This window comes from Dermacentor silvarum, chromosome 1 (genome assembly GCF_013339745.2).
Source record: "Dermacentor silvarum isolate Dsil-2018 chromosome 1, BIME_Dsil_1.4, whole genome shotgun sequence".
Classification (NCBI taxonomy): Eukaryota; Metazoa; Arthropoda; class Arachnida; order Ixodida; family Ixodidae; genus Dermacentor; species Dermacentor silvarum.
Window position 1 is genome coordinate 112559704 of NC_051154.1, and position 15902 is coordinate 112575605.

Sequence of the window (15902 nt, forward strand, 5' to 3'; positions counted from 1 at the left end):
AGCAGAGGATGCTAAAGGGGCTTTCTCTCGCTCTTTTTTTATGCTGTTGCTAATCTCAAGATTGCACATCTTGTTATGCTTTGAGGAAATTTGCTTTGTTAGATATGTAAAGTAGAATATACATTGCCAAGGTATGCAGTGCCACATCTATTTAGTGCTTTATGCAAGTGCCTGTTTCAAGTTTTGACTTATTAGTGTATCTACCATGTAAAAATTCAAGTGCCTTTTTCTTCTAATTTGAAGGGATTAATTTTTTTTTTCTGTGAGAGATAGTGCATTTCCTTCTCTGCCTCAACATTTTTTCAGTAGGCAAATGAATCTTGCATAAATCATGGTGGTCAGTATGTAGCTTACAAGTTTTTCCTCATTAACTTTGATTATGGAGTTTAGGGCATATGATTACATTGATTGGGTGAAGCTTATCATTTTCGAAGACAATTTCATTTTGTAAAATCCTTTGGAGACACAATGTTAATAAAAGCCTATGCTGTTAAACTTCCAGTTCAAATAGCTGTTTTGATCATTCTGAAAGAGCAAATCTTTCCCCAAAGCCCATACTAAATTTTATTCACATGTAGGCTAGCCATATTTGTCCCTGCTATTGGCTGTCTCAGTCTGATAATCTGGTGTTTCGAACTGCTGCTGCATCATGCCATGGATAACTCATGTTGAGCCACCAGCTTGGGCTGATTATGCAAATGCTGTTTTATTTTAAAGGCCAATCACAACAAAATATTGGAGAGCTTAAAAAACATTGTTTTTAACAGTGTAGATACAAAGAAGGCTTGGCAGAAAATTTTATGTTTGAAGTGTGAGTAGATGCGTCCAGTTTCTGTGCCTTTCGTTTATGATGGGTAAATACAGTCGACTTCCTTTAGTTGGACCATCTCGGGACATGCAAAATCAGTTGATTTTTTATGTTCGTATTATGCAATAGTATGAAATTTGCTCTGAAATGTTTATTTACTTGAAATATTCTGTGATGGTGGTTGGTACTTGCACTTGGAAGCGTGCTGTTTATGGACCAGGTGCACACAATAAGAAAGGGGTATTTATTGTCAGCTTTGACTTCAGACTCGAAGAACCATCTTGACAATCTTAGTATAGCTTCCACATCACTTTTAATGCCAATCTGCCATGGTCGTACAGACACTGTTAACTGTTTGGAAGGTTTCACAGTATTGTTTACGAAATAAGCATGCCTGCAAAATCCATTTATGCAACAGCATACATGACTTCACTCATGGTTTCAGTACCCTTGTGCCTACGTGCTCTCAGGCTCCACTTCCCAATTCTCATTGCTGCCTTCTCAACTTCTTTACTCTAGTAATCTCGCTTGTTTTACTTCCTGCAAACATCTCCTCAGGAGACGTTCTTGGCGTTTCAGTGACACAGGCCTTGCAAATTGAACAGAAAATATCACTGTTAGCACCTTTACCCCAACTGATAGAGCTCATAATGTATTCTTCAGTGATTCCCTCTACTTTGAACTATCTAATGTTTGAAGTGCTAAGTTCAAATTAACATGCGTTTTCCTCCATAGAAAAGGGTAGACACTAATCAAACTTTCAAATGTGGCTGAACTAATTTGTCAAACAAATTAACAGAAGCTGCCTTTACTGCTTTATTCTTCTATGCACTTTTTCCCATGCTAATCTTTTGCAATAATTATTGTGTGATAGCTAACTTTGCATAGATGCAATAAAGATATAATTGATTTCTTCAAAAAATTAATGATTTTGAATTCTTGTGCTCCAGATACCTTCTATCAAAAATGTTTTGTAGTTTTCTTAAAGGGAGACTAAGAGAAACTTCAGGTCTGGTTAGACTGATATCGTATACCTCCAAAACTTTATGTGCATTTCTCTGGTGAGAAAAGGCTGATTATTAGCACTGAAAATGGAGGTAAGACTTCTTATCTTTCAATTTCATGCTTAAACTGTAACATTGACAATGTCAGTATGGCATCACATATTTTGCAGTATTTTCATCTTTTTTAGCTGTTTTCATGCTGCAAAAGTTCTGAAAACATGCCAGCTTGAGCCTCTGCTTATAATCCTCCATTATTAATGAACAATTAACTTAACCCAGAGAAGATGCTGTTGAAACCTAGGATGTTATGTGAAGCTGGTATGAGAAGTTTAAAGTGGAGTTGTCCTCCTGTCTTTTGCTGTTGCATTTTCAAATGAAACTTGTTATAAGGTGCAGATTTTGGTGGCGTCTGTGTACGCAAAAACTATCATCATCAGCATTGGCTCGAGCGTCGTCGTCTTTCGTAGCTGGCTTGCTGGCGCCCCTCGATTTGCGCTCGTGCTCGTGCTTGGCATGTGCTCTTGCCACTGCTCCCACATCCGTCATCGTCGTCTGCTTCCACAGCTGGCTGCTTTGCTGCTAATCATTCCAGTGTAGAATTTCACTTCTCTTCTGTCGTCGTAATGGGGAGGCCGCGTTTATGGGGGTATGAGCCATTCATTGTCTTATGTAATGGACAAATTTAATTTTGAAGCAATTCAATTTCGAAGAATCACAAGCGGCAATGGCGGGCGAATGCTGCTAACCATGCCACCGAGCAAACTCGAGACGTCGAAGGCAAGCAACAACGGCGGACTGTGGGCATACCATTAGTGACGTCGTTCTTTTCGTCGCAGCCATCACATCATGGTTAGTTTAGGTGCACCCAGGACAAGCTTCGCTTACTCCCATTTTTCGGTAGGGGAAGGGTTGGTTAGTTTTTTTGTTTTTTTTTATGCATCACCATGGCTCATGGCTCAAATTAAAATACAAACGAGAGGAAAGGGAATCGAGAGGCCCAATTTTTATTAATCATATCAGAAGAAGCCAACAAACAATGACACCAAGGACAACATACAAACGTATTTGTGTACAAACGTATTTGCAATTCCAGAATGGTAACCTACCAATCTAGCTTAACTTAGTATTTCTGTATAGTGCTCTCTTAAAATCTCTTGGAAATAGGTTTAACACAAATAGTTAAATGCACCCCATGGACAGCAAAGAGTGCCTAAAATTTCATTGTAATCTAATGGATTTTAATGGGCACAAAGCTAGGCACAAGCTGAAAATCAATTCCCCCCCCCCCCCCTCCTCCATGAAAAAATGAAAACCTGAATGGGGGGGGGGGGGGGGGAGGTTGTTGTGGGCATTGAGCACATAAAAAAAACCTACACCTTTTTGTTTGTTGTTATTTTGTTTATTATTAAGGTTCTGCATTTCGGAGCTTATTTCGAACAAAATTTAAGGGTGCATTGCAGAGTTTATTTTTGCCACAAAAAATCAGTTTATCAGAGCTTTCATTTACGGCACCTTAGGAGGCACCTTAGCTTACATTTACGGCACCTTAGCTTTATTTGCTGTTTAAATTTCACCATACCCCAAAAACAGCCTTGATTGATACATTCACATTTACCAATCTTTGAATTGGTGGCTGCAGCGTCATCTTTTGGATTTACAAAATGAACATTAAGAACGCCCTTTCAGTGCTCGCACTGGATATAGGAAAAGCCAGTAGATTCAGTGGAGTTATCAAAAGCATGGGTCAATCTTTGTGCACACATCCTTCAGAAAACAAGGGGCCCAATGATTTCTTCCACAGAATATGCTTGATACTTTGAGAAATCCTTCGCCAGCAAGGTAGGATAGTGGTAAAACAGCAGGAAAAGACTGCTTATACATGTTGAATACTGCTGGCAGTTCCGCCTTCATCATTGTGTTGATGATCTCGGAGCGGTACCTGAAGGACTCTTTGGTGTACTGCAAGTCATGAGCAGTGTTTCACTGCATGGTATGGCTCCACTTTCTGCAACAGTAACGTAGTATTTTCGGAAGCTGTCAGATGTCAAGCATGCAGTCAATGCCTGTGCCAGAGGTTGTTGTAGAGGCATCATTTCATGGACATAGCATTGCCTATAGGTGCACTTCAAGGATGCAGTACATGTTATGCAAAAGAGTAGATTCAGCATGAAGTTTCTTAATTATAAAGAGCAGTTCATTTGAATTTTTCTTTTGGAACCTCAGCTTGATGAGCAGGTCCTGTGAGGAGTCGTAAGCGCCTACGTGTAGTCTGCCTGTGTGAATTTGTTTTCCACCATATGGAGCCCATCCTACTCAAGCACAATGCTAATGCCCCATGTCTTAGAGGCGATGTCACATGATTACAATTGAAATTGAGAGCTTTTCGGATAAATCTGAAATGCAGTCTTTTCTTTTACTGGCAAGTGTTTTCAGATTTTATTGGATTAATCTGAAAGCGCAGAACCTTAATTATGATATAAAAGGGAGCTACATGTAATAGCAAGTGCATTTTTCCTGATTGGGTTCCAATAGTGGCTGTCATTCTCATGTCAAACAAGACGAAACTGGTAGTTCCTTGAGCCAGCAAGACTGCATGACAGCAAGATATGGCTTTCTCCCTCTTTTCTTTTAAAGTGTTCGCTTTGATCTTTCAAACTCTAAATTGAGTATGACCAAGCTTAATTTTTTTTAAACAAGGGAAATTCTGGAAAGGACATCATTTCGGAAATATGCTAGCTTTTGACACATATTTAGTCTTAAATGTACAATGTGCCATATTTGTAAATTTTTCATTTAAGCTTATTCTTGTCGAATGAAATAACAAGAAATGTATATTTCACTTTTCTTTTTTTTTTTATTCGGAACAAACATTGTAATAAGGGGCTGAATAGTTATATATCTACCAGTGCTAAATGTCGAGGTGTCATGTCATTCCTGAAAATGGCTGTCAGTGGCTGTAGGTGCCACGTTCTTTTCTTTCTTTTTTTTTCTACAAGATTCTTGGCAAGAATTGTGTTCCCGGGTTCAAAGTCCACAACATCTGTAATAACTATAAATAAAATGTTAAGAAATCACGCCTGGTGAAAATTCATAATGTTGATGGGGCATACTTGATTGATCTTGTTAAAAACTAATAGAATTATGTGTCCACTGCACTATATTAATGTAGGCTGCATGAGCAAATTGGGCTATAATGTGCGACACAACCTACCTGGTACAAGGGAAGCAGAAAAATTGCATTATTGCCTGCCGAATATGAACTTAAAACAGAAAGGTGCAGCTCTGGTGACAAATCACACCAAGTGCTTCCATGGAACTAAAGCACAAGACATACATAGCAAGCTTAAGTTTAAAGGAATGCTAAAGGCAACTTTTTAGTCAGATTAAATTAATGGACTAGCATACTGAATTAAAAATGTCACTTCTCATCAGGAACAGTGCTTCCATAAGCCAGGAAATGACAAATGTGGAAGAATAATAGTGGCGCCACCACTTTAGAGATACAGAACCCACGTTTAATGATGTGCATGCCCCTGGCAACAATTCGTAAACTGTACTTAATGATAATAATAAGGAAACTGCATTGCTGTTTGAGAACTTTTCCTGCACTGCAATGACTCAGTGCAAAAAAATACTTCGCAATCTGCATCATCACAATGACATACTGGTGTGGAGGTTCAGGTGTGAAATTAAAGAAATGTTAATCTGGCCTTCATTTTCTTGAGAAAAAAAAAAAAGGTTTAGCATTTTGAAAGAACAGCTATAAATTATAATGTATAAATTGATTTAATTTTGCTCATTAGCATCCCTTTAAAGCTGAAGACTGCTTGCCATTGCCACTTTAAAAGCATGGAATAATTGGCACGACTCACGAACATCTAATTTCACAAATTTCCCTGTTATGTACAACTGATTACTGCTGTAGAGATCTGCTCTCCACTGTTGTTGCCATTGCACTTGCATGTGCTATTCACATAGTAGGCAATATGGATTCTATCAGATGAAACAAGTGGTGTTGCAACATGAGCAGTTTATTTGTATTTGATAATGGAACATCCATGAGATGTTAAGAAAATTGGCTCTGCTGCTGTAGACTGTGCATTCCTACTCATAGTGACTGATGGAGTATCTTTTCTGTTAAGTGCAGCTTCACTGCCAGGGGCACTTTTGGCTGGGCCAGAATTGATGTCCATGCAGCACCTGTAACAACTGAATTAAGATGTTTACAAACCTAAAATGTGTACATTGGACATGACTTGTATAATGGACACAAAACATACTTCTTCCATCCTCCTGCTTTTGCTATATTTTGTTGCTTCTGTGCAGTTGCGCTATTACATCTTGTTAGATGTGATAGAAAGAGTTGTGATCTATGCGCAGGTATATAGATTTCCAGAATTTAGAGCACGTGGCTGTCCAGGCTGCTTGCAAACAATGCATACTGTTTTGTAGGATGTTTGTTCTTCATGTGTCATTTATATTTGCGACTGGTACACAACAATCTAGTTTTGGTTATGTCTTGATTGTTGTTTCTCTAAATAATGAAAATTGAAAGCTTTCATGCTTGTAACTTCACCAATTCTGTAGTATGCATGTTTAGACTTTAGTTATTTCTCAAAGGCAACAGTCTGTATTGCTTTATCCAGTTATGGGCAAAGGGCCTCCACTTCGTGCCTGTTTAGCTATGCGTGGGTGTTTGTTTTGAACATTTTATGTGAATGCTGTCCACGAGAGTGTGGTGTCAAATTGTGGAGGTGGTCAGATGCTTGAAATTTTTCACTGAGGTTCACCAAAAATATTAGCAGCATCAGGGGTCCTGCTAAAGCAAAGCATGCTGTGGTTCTTAATAAGGGCATTTTCAAATGTTTTGTGTTGGACTTATTTGCCTTGGGCTGTGCATGGCATCAAGAAAAAAAAAAAGGATGATAATGCTGCAACAAAATCTAATTGTTCATTGAATGCTGCTGTATTTGCCACCCCAAATATACTTTACTCGTTCTTATCATCATCAGCAATGGATTCTTGTGTTGCACAGGAAAAGCGTGAAAGGTTCACTTGTTTATAAATTATAGTGGTTTTTCTTTTACCTTTTGGTGGCATCTGTACTTGAAGAAAAATAATTTCTTTACACGTTGTGACACCAGTGTAGGTTTGTGTACACTTTAAGCAAAATAGTTTCTTTACATGTTGTGACACCAGTGTAGGTTTGTGCACTGGATAAAGTTTCTTGTGTGTGCTTTATTTTTCAGGCCCAGCCAATTCCTGCAGATCTGGTGACCAAGCTTTTGGGCCATCGTGTGGCAGTGAGCCCTATAGTAACTGTGGAGCCCCGGCGCCGCAAGTTCCACAAGCCAATAACTTTGACCATCCCTGTGCCACAGGCGGCAACGAAAGGCATGATCAACCAATATGCTGGTGATGCTCCCACTCTGCGCCTACTGTGCAGCATAACAGGTAACTCCTGCCTGAAAAAAGCTTGAACTGTTTCTCCAGCTTCCTGACAGTTGTCAGGAAAGGGTTACTTTCCTTTTGCTGCACTCAATCGAAGTGCAGTGGGTCACTTTATATGCCATTTCTTATGTCATAGTTGATTATGGCCTTCGAGCACATCTGCGGTTTTGCATTTTGGATTGAAGAACTGTTAATGCGTGCCCAAGATAAAACATATTACCTAGTCAGTAAGCTTAATAATTTCTTTCTTGTGTCTTCTAATATTTTTAATGGTAAGTGACTTGTACTGGCTACTCTTTAATTATTAATTCCTTTGTTACATTTTATACCATGAAGGGCACCATATTATACATATTTTGTGAGAAACATATAGTCCAGGTAAACCAAAGATGTGCTCACACCTAACCACTTGCATGTCTGCAGCATGTACGCACATTGTACAAGTTGGCTGGTTTCAATATTTTCTTCATGCTCTTCATTTAACTCAAATTAATTCGTAATTTTGTTACTTCAAGGGCAAATTTCATTACATTCTGATCACTCTGGCTTTTCTGGTATTTCTCCATGCATGTTACTGTATATTGTTGATGATTTGAGTAAATATTTTTGAGATAGTTTGACCAACTTAGTTGCATTGTTTGCAGTGCACCTGTTTGCCATGCATTCACTTATATACACACATATGCAAGCTGCTCATAAGCAACTTTGTGCTCTTAGCCTCTCTTGCTTTAGAGACTGTGCTGTGTTAGGCTTTTTAATTTAACAGTTCCAATAAGTATTCTTTCTTGTTTAAATGTTCTATATAAGTGCAGTAATGTTGACTTAAATTGAGAGACCCGCCGGGGTGGCTCAGTCAGCTAAGGCATTGCGCTGCTGAACACGAGGTAGCGGGATCGAATCCCGGCCGCAGTGGCCGCATTTTGATGGAGGCGAAATGGAAAAACTCCCGTGTGCTTGCGTTGTAGTGCACGTTAAAGAACCCCAGGTGGTCAAAATAATCTGGAGCCCTCCACTACGGCGTGCCTCATAATCGGAACTGGTTTTGGCACGTAAAACCCCAGAAAGAAGAAGAAGACTTAAATTGAGAGGCTAATGGTAGTGAATATAATCTTTATTGTCAGTTTTGGATGGCTCCTAACAATTTTTCTTAACCCTGTAAACTTGGAACATGCTGGATAGAGGCTGAGCTCAAGCTCATATTTTTCAACACTTGGCATCTATCCTAGTAATGCTTGACGTAACTCAAAAATAGTGTAACAGGTACAACATCTTTTTCATTTTGCATCCCCCTATGCACCTTAGGCTTAAAATTATGGGCTTTGTCACACAGGCACTTGTGCTCACAGTGTGTTTGAGTGTAGTGCATTTCTGCTATCAACATTATCAGTGCCCACCTCTTGCTTTCAATTATTTTCTTGCGGTACTTCTGGATAACCTTGGAATTCTATCAGAAAGTTCATAGACTGAAGTGGCTTAGGTGCCACATGCACTGGTGCCTTCTTCAGGTCCTCCATTAGGAAATTACTAATGTGCTAGTCACTGTACAGTCAAGTTTACTGTACTTTACTCACTGTACTTACTGTATTCACTGTACAGTCAAGTCATTAGTATAAATCTTTTATGGATTTGTGTTTTATTTTGGGGCATAAATTTTAGTTTGCCCAGACATGCTAATAATTGTGCTATATGCCTGTGTATGTATGGAGAAGAATTTTCTGCTACAACTGTGCCTCCTTAACGCATATATTTTTTAGTTTAGCTAGGTTTTGCTCAATTTGAACATAATACTTTTTTTACTGACCAAACATTTATTAAAAAACTTAGCACCACTAAAATTCTGTGCCTGCTTACTGTGGCAATGAATGGTATATTCAGACAGTCCGTGAGAAGACATATTCAAGCGTAACTTTTTGGAATGGATCAATTCAACTGAATAAATATTGGTACTTTTTTTTCTTTGTTTAGAAACATAACTGTGGCTGTTGCTGTGCTTTGTGTGTTATTTTGCTTGTGCTGCCTGGGCATATATGCTGCTGGCACAGGGATGTATAACCTGCAAAACGAAGCTGCATGAGAATTTTTCACATGCACCTCACTTTGGATGGTCGTTGCGCTTATGGTCACAGGGAGGCTGGCCAGTAGTAGCTGGGCTTCCCTTTCTCCACTTTCAACTTGGATTCAAGCCTCGACCTCTAACTGTATCTCCTCTCCTCCTCACCCTTCTGTTTCTCTTGAGCAGCCAGTCGAAGGCATGGCCAATTGACTGGGGAGTACAGGCTCGAAGCAGGTCTCTACATTTGGCTTTCTCTTCTTACACTTTATTCTAAAGTCTTCCTTCAGTTTATTTCTTGCTTGTCTCGAGACCACCTGAACATTTTTCTGTGAGCTTGTCATCGGGTTTCCTTCCATTCAACATGCTCGTGTTCTGGTATTGTTTCTCCCATATTTCTTTTCTTGCATGGGTTGATAGCTTTCATTCTTTCCTTTTATGTTGCTTTTACTGCAGGTCTTATCAAGTTAGAAATTTTAACGACATTCTTCTTTGTTTTCGTGTTACATTTTTAGCTTGAAAGTTTTTCTTTATCCTTCTTCCTCATCTTGACTTCACAGACAAGCTGCTATGAGTAATTATATAGCTTACTACTAAGAACCTGGGGGCAAAAAAAAAAAAAAGCTGCATGCATAAAATGCATGCTCATAAAGTTTTCTGCTAATTACCTCTAATGATGCTAAAGCAGACCCACTGACAGTCTGGGCAAGTGCTAGTTTTTTCAATGAACCTGTGTAAGCATTTAAATGTCTCTATAACTCCAGCAGATTAATGTCTGTACGATTTGATAAAACAAGCTCCAAAACAACTTTACCTTCATTTCAGGCCTACGCTTAAATTCTTGCTGGCTCCATAGTACTGCTACCTTGTGGAATATTTGCACATTGTCTTAAGAGCCATTGGGTAATTGGGGACCTCCTATTAATTTATTGCTATGTGAAGTGATAATAAAATGGTTAATGATAAATACTGTTAAATGTCACGAAGCATACTGAGAAGTTTAGGCTGCATACACGAGTATACTTTATATGTACAGTATACTTAAAAAAAAGTTTGTTTTGATCACTTGTCCAAACCAGTCTTGCCTGTGCAAATGGGGAATGTTTTTGCAAGAGTTTTGGTTGAATTGGCTACAAAAGCTATGACAGAAAAGTCATTTTCTTTTCCTTTTTGTGATTCCGTTTTTCACGTGTCAGTTCTGATGTAATGGATAGTACATAAAGAAGGTTATGTGTGCAGTTAATGTTTCTACTTTTTTGTTTTCATCTTGAGATAAGCAGTCTTTTAGGTCAGTAAGAGACTTTGTGACCAGTTGCGTCTCATTTGGATTTTGGGACATTGTTGAAAAACATGGCTAGCTAAACTGAAGGTTAAACTTTTTATTTTAGTTCATTGTTGCATGACACAATTTCTTGTGCAGAGGCACTCAGCTCAATGTACCATGTTTTCTTTGTATGGTATTTTACTCAGACTCGAAGCATATTTTTTTTTACTCAGAAATGTACCCGAGCAGCCAGAGTCAATTTTAGTTCATCATTTATTACTGAATGGCTGCAGTGGTAAGACAAGCAATAGTGTTTGCATTTGGAGCTCTAATTTGTGTAGCTTTAGAGATATCTTAACTGCTGTTTGCTTTGGTCTATGGCACTGTGTTTGGTCAGCTTTGTAGGGCTGCACTTGGTGTCAGCTGGGAAGAAGTCATCAACTAAAGCACCTCACATTCTGCACACTGCTCTATAGAATTGTGTGCATGTGTCCACCCTCTTTGTTGTGTCTTTTTTTTTTTTTATCCGTAGAGCCTACATTCTAGCATGCAAGTGGCTTTACAGATTGTGCACAGTGTGTTTTTCATGCATGTTTACTGCAAACACTGCCTGCACAAAAAGCACAACATTGCTTTTTTTTATTTTGGTGGTAAGCTAACATTTTTTTTTTAAGTGCTCAATTTGTGCTTTGAAAGTACCTAATAAAGTCTGGCATCAAATTTTTATTTTGAAGGATTTTAGAATAGGAAAGTCAATGGTTTGCTCTCTACATAGTGGAATTATTGAGCCAGTCTATCAAACAATGCAGAATTTGTATGAAATGATAATTGGTATTGCTATACTGATAGACATCAGTATCTTTCAGCATATCTTTGCATACTTATTGAACCTAATCAAATCAAAAGCTACCTTTGCTTGTTACATTAAGTGTGGTAGGCACATGGTTATTTGGCTCACTGTTTCCTTGGGACTTTATATGTGGTTCAAGTTGAACAAGATTTTGTGGTGTGTTACATTCTGTATTTTTATTCTTGTGTGCAGTAGAAACTGGCAAGCGTTAGCATCATTAAATCAGTGTCGTGATAACACAGTGCTAGCTGATGGCTGGTGGTTGTGATCACTGGAAACAAAAACAAATTGAGAAGCTGCCAGCACCGTTAATATACTCTAAAAATGTCAAGTTGGGAGCATATAACGAAACTTTAGTTTTCACACACCCTGATATCTGTGTAATTGAAACCCTCATTTGTAAGTCTACAGCAGCTATAGACACAGCAGCTGGTAAACTGGTTACAGTTGAACCTCCGTATTTTTATGGACTTAGGGGACACAAATTTTGCAGTTTTGCGCTATTGTCATTGTGTATGAATTGGGTAGAACTTGCACAAAGTGCAGCAGTAGCCAAATGAAAACGCAGAATTTGATTTTTTTTTTTTTTTTTTGGTTGGTGAAAATGTGCTTAAAACAATCAGTGAACACACCAAGGTACGTGTGCATCTGCATTGCAAAAATGATCTTGTGCAAGGTTTCTGCTTGCAATCTAAGTATGTCCAAAATTTGGTCTGTGGAATTGGTATTAAGAGTATTAAGGCTTATGTATTATTGTAGTTCTGTTCATGTAATTGTGAGCAGTTTAAAAAAATGCAAGAGCACTGCTTATCAGACTAGAGCCTAGATTAAAAGAATGTGGGGTGAAAGAGCATGAGATACTTAATTTGAACGTCATTGACAGCATTTATGGACTGCATCTTTCATATACTTATTTCTGTTGTGTTTAAGCTCTTGCACACAGTGCAAGGGGGGGGGGGGGGGGATGGAGGGCCTGTAAATGTTTTCAATATCCTCATAATATGCATATATGTACATGATGCAGTAGATGGTGCCTCAGAGTGACGAAAGTTCATGTAGGAATGAATAGAACTTAGTTAACATTATTAAAACTTTAAATTATGAAACTTTGCTTTATTCCATTCTATTCTGTGGCCTGCAATACAGTTTAACCTTGATATAACAGTAATATTTTCAGGTGCTTATAGCTGAGCCTGGGAAGGGGAATCGCAAGAATCACTGCAGTATAGTTCTACAGTAACATAAAGCTGTACAGCAAGTACAATGCCATGAAAATTTGAGATCATTTTGGGTGTCCTCTAGTGCTCGTAATGAAACACTACAACTTGAAAAACTGGCCTTATCATCCTCTATCAGCATATTGAAGTCACATTAGGTTTATTTATGTGACCAGCAACTCTAAAAGGCAGGCAGACTAACACGACTAGAGTTGGCTGTCATTGTCAGTTCACTGAAGTGTATACCAAGGGCATATACAAATTGCTTAGATAAGAATATTGAAATCACTTTAGGTTTATTGCTATGACCAGCAACTCTAAAAGGCAGGCAGACTAACACGACTAGAGTTGGCTGTCATTGTCAGTTCACTGAAGTGTACACCAAGGGCATATACAAATTGCTTAGATAAGAGGAGTAAAATGTGTGTGTGCATGCATGTGTGCGTGTATTGTTGCTATGTTTTGGTGACATTTATCCCTCCCTAAAAATATGTGAATGAAATTAATCTTATTTCAGATTTTGGTTTTTCTTCATGTAATAGAAGTTGCTGACATATAATGTCATTTCAAAAGTTTGTGCAATGCAAGGATCCATAAAAACACTGGATTTTCATGAAGCCTGGGCACACAGTGTCCAATTAAGAATTGAATTCGGCACCAGTATGTGTGACCATGACAGTGTTCTGTTCTTTCACATGTGCATCCCTGAACCATATAAAATTAAGCTTTTTCATGCTTGGTCCCATTAGCACATGCGATGTACATTTCATTAATTTGGAATAGCAGTGAGGAATTACTTTTATTTAGAAACAAAACATGCAGTATGCCTTGCAACTAAAAAAATTGTTGTCTGAGGAACTTCGTTTGAGGAAATATTTAGTGAGAAATTACATCTGCTCATTCAAGAAAGCTAATGTGTTCTATAGCGTAATAAACATAATAGAATTAAGAAATTAATCTAGAGTGTTAGTTTTGTTAAATCAAGGTTTTTTATATCGAGGTTCAACTGTAAATATTCAAAATTCTTTTACTATTTACAAACCTGTGAAAAGTATAGACGCGAGTATAAGTTACTGCTTTTTGTATCAGATTTAGCACTTTTGGTGTGTTATGCAGAGCCATAGGCATTTCTTTATTCTTCACACAGTGAGCGGCAGCACTGTGCTTTGTATGTGTACCACATGGGCAAATTTAGTGACATTTTGTGCTTAATTACCTAACTCTGAACACCATTCATGCCCTGTTAAGTTTAATTGCATCAGGTGTAGCATAGAATGCTTACCCTTGTTCACAATGTTTGTGTCAAGTAGCATACTTGCATAACTTAACAGATATGTAACAAAAAGTAAGAACTTAACGCTTCTGCTTCAGCAAATAGGTACCCTTACCATAGGTGCTCTCGGGATGGGCTTGTACGTGCGGCAGCTTGCCTACAGGCAACTTTAGCCTAGCCAGTCTGCCGCATTGCATACATTTCTTGGGATGCTTTGGACTGGTCATTGTGTTTTTACATCATGACTGCCTTTGCAAAAGGCTGTTTAATGGCACACCAGTGATGCTTTGCAACGTGAGCTTGCTGCTGAAGAATTTTATTTATGTTTGGCTTGTAAAAACTCTGTGATGAATTAGCACACATGGTGAACATTATCGGATTTTCTCTTTAATATCTGAAATGCTATGGGTACCATTTGACCTTCATTGCTGTGGCTTCGCATTCTACGCAGTTTTAATTACATGAAAAGCAACACCTTTGACGTACCAAATAAATTTATTCAGTGTCAAATATGCGTTTTTAATACTTTTTGATGACATTGCTTGTGCTTTGAGACAGCAGACAGTGCCATTTTAGTCAAGACTAACTGGCTGCCAGCCTCTGCAACTACAATTGTAGCGTTTAACATCATTATGATGTGCATCTGGCACTGACTCGGAGAACGATGACATTGGTAAACATAAGGCCCTATGCACCTAATGCCTTAACATTGCCCATGTGGTCCATGTAGTAATGGGAAAATGCAAACTAAGTGCTTAATTTTTTGTCTTTGAAGCGTCACTTTTACTATGATGTGTGTTTTTCTTCTTGCTCTTTTTTTTCTTGTATGAAAGTCGGAGCCTGGTTTCAGTGTAGCGTTATGGGTGTGAAAAGGACCTTTTGATGTGGGTCATAATGTTCTGTATGTGCCAGTGTGACAGGTGTTCAGTTGGGCTTTTTTTGGTTATTTCATAGATTGCAGATAAAATACAATCATTTTGTGCTTGCTATTTACCAGCCAGTATGCATTCTTTGTATGTGCTGATGCTCTGTTTCTTGGCTGACATCCAATTTTCAGGAGGTACAAACAAGGCTCAGTGGGAAGATGTGACTGGGTCAACACCACTTACCTTTGTCAACGACTGTGTCTCATTTACGACAACAGTCTCAGCCAGGTCAGCTTTCTTGCTACTTACAATTTACAGGCTTTTGTACAAATAATCAAATGGTTCAGCGATATGAAGCATCATGGTGCAAAAAGAAAAATTCCTTTGAGGTGCAAGGAGGTTTGCGAGTTTCCTAAACATGTCAGCTGAAAAAAAAATGTTTTCTGTGATCTGGGGGCACAGTTTAAAATTCAGAAGTGTGTTGTGTAGGTTACACACATGTACAAATGGATCATGAAGTAGTAAAAGAATTCAGCTTCTTTTTGTGGCATCTGTATTCCAAAAACTTCTTAGGGCACTTATACATTGCACATAAGTAGTACTAATGTTTGCAACATGGTAGGCATTCTGTCTTTTACCAAAGGCATGTCTGCAACTCTTTTTTGGGTCGTTATATGCACTAGTAATTTTTATATTTTTTCAGTGCCCTTCTCTCGTGCTTGTAAGAGTTGCAGAGCAAATCAATTCTATTTCCTGTACAATAAGTAGAACTGTGGTGGGTGTATTTTTAAGAGTGTGATTGCATTGTATCAGTCTGGTCAAAACGTTGTATAAGTGGTTTTTATAATGGCAGAGTATGCTGCTTTGCAGAACTGCAGTGAGTTCCTCCAGCTAATATCCTCTTGGAAATGTGAATAAGTTTACTATAAACACAACAAGAGCATAAAAAGGACCTTGTCTTTTATAACCTCAAGCAACCTTTATTTCTCATAAAGTAATGCAGGAAGAAAGGATGCTACTGTGTTACCTAAGTTAGCTTTATATTCTGCCACAATTAAGTTGATATTTTTTGTACCTCAGCAAAAGTTATTTAAATGAGTGACTATTGCAAATCATAAA

At 38.3% G+C, this 15902-nt stretch overlaps 1 protein-coding gene across 50 annotated transcripts in view; it reads left to right on the forward strand.

The window, feature by feature from the left end:
• Positions 1-15902, forward strand: part of LOC119435128 (ankyrin-3) — a 402712-nt gene that overhangs the window by 252427 nt on the left and 134383 nt on the right. For all 50 annotated transcript variants that reach the window (XR_007468364.1, XM_049672381.1, XM_049672376.1 and 47 more), the window contains 2 exons: positions 7062-7266; positions 14975-15071. Coding sequence is in view for 49 of the 50 variants with exons in the window: in XM_049672381.1 (XP_049528338.1) it covers positions 7062-7266; positions 14975-15071 (302 nt within the window). In the remaining variant the exon portion in view is untranslated. The remainder of the gene's footprint in view (positions 1-7061; positions 7267-14974; positions 15072-15902) is intronic.